The 8698-nt window shown below is 40.7% G+C and overlaps 1 protein-coding gene across 1 annotated transcript in view; it reads left to right on the forward strand.

Moving 5' to 3' along the window:
• MYRFL (myelin regulatory factor-like) overlaps positions 1 to 8698 on the forward strand; it is a 106967-nt gene that overhangs the window by 75336 nt on the left and 22933 nt on the right. The window contains exons 17-20 of the mRNA XM_019515782.1: positions 609 to 689; positions 774 to 820; positions 932 to 1093; positions 7621 to 7683. Of these exons, the coding sequence (XP_019371327.1) occupies positions 609 to 689; positions 774 to 820; positions 932 to 1093; positions 7621 to 7683 (353 nt within the window). The remainder of the gene's footprint in view (positions 1 to 608; positions 690 to 773; positions 821 to 931; positions 1094 to 7620; positions 7684 to 8698) is intronic.

Here is an 8698-nt window from a genome sequence, read left to right on the forward strand (position 1 = left end):
CAGAAATTAGATTCTCAAAGTTAGCTTTGGTTTGGAAGAAGCACTTTAAATTAGAATTTGGAACTCCTTAAAGGAATTGCTGCAAAAATGAATGTAGCTTTTTCTCTTCATTCTTATTATTCAGAGCATAGAATATGCCCAAATTAATAACATGAATACCAGTATGTTATAAATGCAGCAGTGTCAGAATACTTCTATAATCATGAAGCATTCATGCAAAACAGGGACAACAGCCATCCCTGTTCAGAACCACACATTTTATAATACTTTTACTTACTGCAATATTTCAAGTTATTGCTGCAGTAATTTTAAAGGGGAAAATTAAGCATGTTTCCTACGGAATTTACAATAATCCTGTCTCTGCTACATCGGAGAAGCTCTTTTTTTTTTTTTTTAATAAATTGCTTCAACCATTCCTCAGAAAGAAAAATATCAAAATTGTGGGTTCTTTTGTTAATGGGTCCTAGATCACACCATTAATCTTAATGGGAATCTTTGCATTGACTTTAGCGGTTCCTGAATCGGGGCACCCTTGAAGTTAAGATTATATTTGTATAGAGTTCATGAGATGACAGGTATCAATCTATGGAAAACATTTTTTTTTACAGTGTTTTGACAATATCCACCATTTATGCACTTAGCATACAAGACCAAAGCAAAACCAAGGGAAGTCAAAGCCCCATTTTCAGGCAAGTAGTTAAATTATTATTGCTTATATTTCAGTACAGAATGCCTTTGTTCATTTTTTTAATGAAATATTTTTTCTCTTACAGCAATGCTACAAGTTCCGTTATCCTGCCTCCCTCCACTACTATGGCAGGTAGGATATTTATGCTTCCAGTAAATGGTTGATATGCCTGCAATTGCAGTGCTGCTGCAAAAAAGTCAAGAAACAAACAGCATCACCAATGAGTTTGTTGTTCTTTTGCAGCACTTCATGGGACCAAAATTACTCCAAGCATACTACCTGTTGGTGTGACCCCTGAAGTGAATTTCTGTGATATCTTGCCTTGTGACAATATATATTGCTGTCCAATTCATCAAACAAAAAGAAAAGTTCTGAGTTACCAGAAAATGATGGCTACGGAAGAGAGTAAGTAGAACAAAAAACTTGTTACTGAGCCTCTGGTTTCAGTTTTTATTAAGAATAAAGATTTGAAGACTTTTTTTAAAAAGAGATTTAGGTGTCTAAAGAGGCAAGTACCAACTGGTGTCTTCAAAAGAGCTGAGGTACCTAACATCCATTGCAAATTGATATGTTTTTGAAAATCCCGTTAGGTATCGACTTGCATCTTTAAGTACCCATATATCATAAAGACTCTGGCCACTGTGTTTTCACATCATAATAAGAAGGATTCATACTTCTCACTAACTGTCATGATTTAGTGATATAAGGTGAAGATGAGAGCAGCTAATATCTTAACCCTCAGTTACATTGAGTAATGAATTGACTGTGTGAGGACTTGCATTGTGTAAGGACAAGATGCATTTAAATTGGTGATGGTTTGATAGGCCAAAGTGGCATTTGGTAGCTGATGGCACTGTAATGTCAGAAGAGGAAGGACTTGCCTTTCTCTCTACTCCCACACTTTAAAATCATTAGCCGTTAGAATTTAGTGTTCACATGATGTTAATTCCAACATTGATCTTGGCCTAAGAATTGGGCACTGAGCAACCAGGCTGCCAGGGCATGAGTGCTTGCAATGGCTACAATAATGTAGTCTGAGTCATTTAACCCTGTGGCTCAGGTCTCACTATATTATTTTGTCTTTAAATGACAGACTGCAGAGTAGTACAGTGTAGCAGTTAGCAGCAGCATGGAGCTTACTGTTGGGTACTATTAAAGGTGCTTCCTGAGAAGTTGCTTCTGGTATCTGAACTAGGTGAATAGCTCAATTCTTCAATGTAGACGTATCCTTTTTCAAAGCTGTGCTAGTGTTGCATCACTTCCTTAGCCCTAAAAGAAAAGATATTTGCAGTGCTACATCTGGGAATTTAGCCTTGGAAAAAGAGTACTGAGTCCTCAAGGAAGGAGATGCTGGATTTGAAATAAAGTAAAAGGAGCAGCCAGTACTGAAGTCCAGGACCCAGATCTGCAAAGGCCCTGGGATGAGGGTAGACCTTCCCATCTTAGGAGATGGCCATTATAAGTTAGGGCACAAACAGGCATTCAGGTAGTTCACAGTGGTCAGCATTAATGTAGGGCCACTTACCCCTCTGAAACCAGTTTTTCATGTTGGTTGAAATCATGTTTAAGTTATTGCCATGAGAAAATAGCAAGTGGTTCTTATAATAGGCACTGGCTTTTATTTTTGTTGGTGGTGGGGAGGAGGCTAAGATAATTACACGTGGAAAGTTATATGCATTTCAGGTAACAGCCAACTTCCTGAGGGAGGCCTGGGCCCTTGGGCCTCCACATACTTGGCACCCTTGTGCTTTCTGCAGGAGTAAACCTTGTGACAGTTATGACACACTACATTCAAGAGGTCAGCCCTTCGGGCACTTTTACATGTGCTCCAAGTGTGTGTGTGTGTGTGGGGAGTGGGGTGGGGGCTTTAATTAGAGTGGCTCCGAGAGCCTCTCTAATTGAAGTGCTACCACATTAAAACAGCAGTAGGGGCTGATGAACTAAAGCTCATCAAATGAACTTAGTTCAAGCACCCCCACCACCATTTCTCAAGGTGAGGATGCTGATACATGAGACACAAGAGGCAGCAGGAGTGTGGCAATTGCCACGCTCCAGCAGCCTTGATTAATTGAGTCTGCTCTGATGCTCTGGAATGCCAGCATGTCAGAGCAGCCTCCACACTTGTGTATAGGTGCCCTTTGTGACTTGTGTTGCTCTGAAACTTGAATGACTCTTAAGATTTTCCCAAATAAAAAAAAAAGGGCTAATTGGTAAATAAAAGAACTTGAGGAGAAAATGTAACTCTTTCATCCCCATCTGGATATCTTTTACCGTGTGTAGACAAAATGAGGGGCGTGTGTGCATGACACTTTAAAGTGGGTTAAATGCTTTTGCACCGCTTTAATGGTGTAATAGCCTCGGCAGTGTATTGCGCATTAATTCCAGCTGCTGTAGGAAATTCTGCAGCGTAATGCGCCTTAAATGACTTGGGGCACAGCAAAGTAAAGCTCCTTCGAAGAGTTTTAGTTTGCTGTCCCTACAGCTGTGGAACGAAGCACCAGGCTTCGTGCAGCTCTGCGGCTCTGTAGGAAGCCCTGCAGGCAGCCTAGCAGCAGCCTGGGAAAGCAGACTCTGCCCAAGAAATGCGGTGAGCCTGATCTTTGTTTTCCTGCTGGAGCCTGCCTGCTTGCCTGAGCTGTGTGGGAGCCCGGTGCTTCCCTCCATGGCTGTGGTGCGCCCCCCCCCCCCCCCCCCCGGGACTACCCAAGCTGGGTGCCTGCAGGTGGGTGCCACCTGTGGGGGGCTGCCATTGCTGCAGAGGGAAGCATCAGCCCCCCCACCCCCACTGCAGCCCAGGGACCACTCCACCCATTAGCAGCTCACCTTTCCCTCCCCACCAGAGTGGCAGGTAAGTCAGCGGGATGTGTGTACAACCCAGGGGGGGGGGGGGTTAATCAGTGCTAAATTGAAGCAGTGTTTAAAAATCAACTGCTTCAATTTAGGGCCCCCATTTTGTCTACCCATGCCCTTTTATATTAAGGGAAAATAGCAGGAAAATAATAAAATCACAAAGCTGTTTCTTCCTCTCAGGGTGTATCTACATGAGACACTAAATGCTCAGTAGACTAATTCTACTGCATATTAGTTCAACATGTCAAAAGCTGTGCTATTGTGCTAATGAACAGTAGAATTAGTCTACTGCACATTAGCGTCACTTAAAAGGCCTGTGCCAGCACTACTTCACAGTAGCACTGGCTACTGTGCATTTAGCTAGTACTTGCTATTACAGTATTAAACTTAATGCAGTAACCACAGTGCATTAATGCATGTGTAGACATGGCCTCAGAATCTCAAGCTCCAAATAGCATTAAGCCTATGTACAAGAGTGAAAATTCATTCAGCCTACAAGCTACTGAAAGATTTCAAATCTCCAGCAAGTTTAGGGTAGCTGGGTCTCCCAAATGGAGGGTAACAGTAGCAAAACTTAAATCCAAAAAGACCTCATCAAACCACTTTAATGTGGTTGTATCTAAGGCCAGTGAAAAAGAATATATTGAACAGAACAAAATGCAGGAAATGGAACATGAGGAAGTAATTAGGACAAACCCTGTATACTTGGAGTCTTTGTACTAGTCTAAGAAAATAGTTATTGAAGGCTACTTGCATTTGCAATTACAGTGGAGCTCACTGCAGTATCTGGAGCTCGTTTTCAACACAGCCTTTTTCTTACTTCCACATTCTACCCTGCAAGCATTGGTACATGCATTCACTGAATAGATCTTTTTAGTATAGGTACATATTCATGAGCATTTCAGAGAGAGCAGAAGCAAAAGCTTGTGTAAATAAGACCCATGGAAATTCATTTAAAAACTCAAAAAAACAAGCAAGCAAAAAAATCCAGCAAATCATCCCAAATAAGGTCTTGTTGTATTTATTTTGCTTTAGTTGGGCATCTTCTTCTTTCCTCCCTTGTTCTGTTTGCCCAAATAAGGCCTCAAATATTCAGCTGCTGAACTAATTAATTTAAGGGGAACTAAGTTCCTGAATGTATTTGAGAATTTGAGCCTTGCTCTCTCCTGCTTCCATCCCAGTATTCCTTACTTATTCCCTAATGGTTCCTAATTGCAAGGGACAGTCCTTTTCTTTTCCATTTTTAACAAAATACCATTATCTCCTTCTATTCTTTCTCCAAAAAAAATTCCCCTTATATAGGACAATGAGGGCTAATGATGCATTTCAACATGTGGACATCTGTGGTTTCATAGAAATATGCTATTATACATGTGGGCATCTATGGTTTCATAGAAATATGCTATTATATTTTAGAATTATGTTAGTGTGCTTCCAAAACACTCAAAATTCATCGCTGGGAAGCATGGGTCATTGAAGGCAGAGATGGAGGAGAAAGAACACCAGGTTTGTTGGGTCCTGTACCTGAACAAGAGTAGAATGAATTCTTTAACACTCTTTTGGTCCCACTCTTATCTAGTGGGGAACATCAGTGGGTGAACTGGGACAGGGGGCACAATGTATTTTTTTCATTGAAGCTGTTATATGTGACAGAAAAGAATATTAATACATAAATAAGAATATAAGAAGTACCATATTGGTTCAGACCAATGGTCCGTCTAGTCTAGTATCGTCTCCAACGATGGCAGATGTGGATGTTAGAGGAGAGGGCATTGAACTGGATAGATTTAGTGTGATCTATCCCTTATTCATTATGCTGTCTGGTATCCACCATTATTAGTTTAGAGATGCCAGAGAAAACATCTCCAAATGTTCTGTCCAGCTAACAATAGATCTACCATTGATTAATTTGTCTAGTCCCTTTTTAACCTGACTATGCTCTCTGTATCTAACTATCGTTACAGTAATTGTTCTTGTTTATAAGAAGTTGTTATATACCATTGCAGTTATTTCCCATAGTTCTTGACTTTCTGGCTTGGTATTCTGCCTCTCCAAATAAAAGTAATATTAGAAGGGGGTTATTTTTTCTGCATTTGATTTTGGTTCTACCATCAAAGGGGATAATGTAGCATTAATTTAGCAGGAAAACAAGAAGAACCTGACATTCAGATTGGCCACTGTCCCAATCAAAATAGTGAAATCAGAGTAAAATTCTGTATTCAGCCTAATTCTGAATCGTTCACAGCTTTTTCCTTAAAAGTCTGATGCTTCCATCATCTTCCATGTAAAGAATCTCTGAGGTGTATTTGCTCAGTCTTCCAGTGAACATAATGAATATTCCAGCAAAGCACTCCAAAGTAGAAGTAGCAGAACTAAGAAAGAGAGTCTCATTTTTCTCTAAGTGAGCAGCCCTGTGAGAGGAGCAAGGCTCTCTCCCAGAAGTATTCTTTCTTCATGAGTGCACAGGCTCCCAGGGAAGTATACAGTGTATGACCTAAAGTTTTATATCTAGATTTTCCACTGCAAGTAACAGAGGAGAGACCAGACTAGTCAAAAGGGAGAGGGAAAGTCTAGAGAATTTACTCCTACAGAGGAAAACTGATTGGCCAAAAGGGATATGAGGTAATTGTGATAGGAGGAATAAGTGGCTGTATTTGTACTAATCGCAACAAAATAAAAACCATTTGAAATTCAACTTTTGCCCATTTTTTTCTTTTCTCTTTTTTTTTTGTACTTTTTTTGTATTCTCCTGCACTCCGGATTTGTTGCTAGAGCTTCATGGGAACAAGGTTTTTCAAGTTTTCTTTTTATTTTTTTTTCCATTTTGAAATTAAACAAAACAAAAATCTGATACGAAAAATAAAACTCAGAAGCCAACAACAACAACATATCAGCTGTACGTTTGTGAACAGACTCCTGTGTGTGCCGTAAACCAGAAAATGGCAGTATTTGGTATCTTTTTTTTCCCCTCAGAGGCTGATAAATAGTTTGCCTCTCCTTAGGTTGGACTATGTATTCTTATGATACATAGACTACCTACATCCATACATATGAGTCGTCTTAATCTTAAGATATGTCTATATGAGAAAATAAATACTACAAAAACCATGCACAGATCCAGATCGAGTGAAAACCTTAAAGTTACAGAAATGAGATCAGTAAATGTGGTGATCGCATTACTGGCGTCCTCTATCCGTGTCTCTGTGTAGAAGACTCATCTGTCTGTCTCTGACATGCTAAATGTTAGGTCAGTCCCCAGTGTTCTTAGTCCTCATTTTCAAAGGCCTTTGTTATTCCCCTGGTCTACTTTTATGTGGCAGATACTGATTCAATCACTGCCATACAAGCCAGCAGGACATCCTGGCTAAGCACGTTTTTATAATCAGATCTGTGCAGGTGCACAGTCTGGGGAAGTGAATTAATCTCTGCCTCTTTCTCTGGTACAACAGCCACTTATATTTTATGCATATTGAGGAAATCTTTTCTGTGTGGCTGCTTTAGCAATTTTTCATTTATACTTTTAATATTCCCTTAAAAGCTCACTTGGTAGTGTTGTGTTCAAGTGCATCTGTTTGTAGATGATTTGTCTGAATGAAGTAGCTTTGTACTTTAAAGGAGTCTCTTCATGCCTTTATTAGTTTGTCACTGGAAAAGGTGGGTTTCAAATTCCTTTGGCCCCCTGGGTTGGATCCAAACCACAGGGCTCCTCATGATGGGGGAGGAGGGAGACAAGTGCTGGCATTAAACACTACATTTCTGAGCTACAGGGTTTAACACATCTATTGCTTGCCCCTCCATGCCAACATGCATCCCGAGCGGGGGGGCTCCATGTCCTAGAATTTGGCAATGGACCTGCCCTTGTTTGCTGTACCTCTGAATTCCTGGCCTGTCCAGGAGCCCTACAGGCCAGGTGATACAGCTCCAAGTACTGGGTCCAGTCTAGGGGCTGTATCTTTGATGCCCACTAGAAAGAATATCTTGCTACCATTCTTTTGCATAAGTTTTGTTGTTATAATTGCTCATATTTAACTGTAGCAGAATAGACTATAAAGGAGATCAATACATATTTTTCCTTCCCACAGGAAACAAAAATAAAATACCACTGGAGAGAAGCTGGGACAAAAATCCTGACCTTGGAAATGACTGTAAGCTTGCCATTTAAAGGAAAATTATTTAAACCTCTAATTTAAGAACTTCAAAAGTCTTAGATTTTTTTTAATGCCTTCTGATTTAGTGTGGGGAATTATTTTTATATTTAGCTTATTATGAGAAATCAGAACTTGGGAATCTATTGCATTTTCTAATTTTCTGGCAGAACTAAACTACAATGGTGTATTTACAGATCTGCCTTCAAACCCCCTCTAGAGATTTCTTTATCTTCTCCCAGGTTGTTTAAAGGTAACATTATGCAGTGAGCTCATCTCAGATGAACTCACTTTGCATCTGTTTCCTCATTCTACTTTTTGAGACAAAGGGCTTGAATTCAGATGTCATTAACCAAGTGGGCCAGACACAATAGACTTCCTTGTCTCTCCCAGCACAAGCAATACTTCTCAGCCAATGTTAGATTCTGAACACTCAGACACTGATCCAGTAAAGCATATAAAGGGTATAGGAACTGTTTCTATACTTTAAGTGGAGCTTGTGCTAAAGTGTAGGTGTGCTGTTGACATTTTAATGTCATGTAGCCTGGCCTAGGGGAATCCTACACATCAATTGGAAGGACAGAAGAATGAATGGTAGTGTTCTGGCTCAAGCAAACACCACTAGCACTGAAACCATATTTATTAGGGCTGCATGATGCTTTGGTCCCTAATTTGATTTGGCCTGATTCAGTGGCCAAATCTCCAAATCGAATCAGGAGACCCTTTATTCTCTCCGAATTGAATCAGAACCCTCCAAATGGATTTGGAGAGATTCGGAAAGATTTGGCGATTTGGACATAGACACAGCTTTGAATGTTTTATCTACATACCTCAAGGTACCAGGCAGCTCGTGAATGCAGCAATGCTGGGGTGGATGGAGCATCCCACAGGAGCATGGGGGCTCCCCAGTGCGCTCGGCAGCAGACCTGGAAGTGGACCAGAAGCACTTCCTGGTCCACTGGAGAGCACACAGGGCTCCCGCTCCCCCCCCCCCTCAGCAACTGGTGCCTCCTGA

Source organism: Gavialis gangeticus, unplaced genomic scaffold (assembly GCF_001723915.1).
Source record: "Gavialis gangeticus isolate Ggan-Ray unplaced genomic scaffold, GavGan_comp1, whole genome shotgun sequence".
Classification (NCBI taxonomy): Eukaryota; Metazoa; Chordata; order Crocodylia; family Gavialidae; genus Gavialis; species Gavialis gangeticus.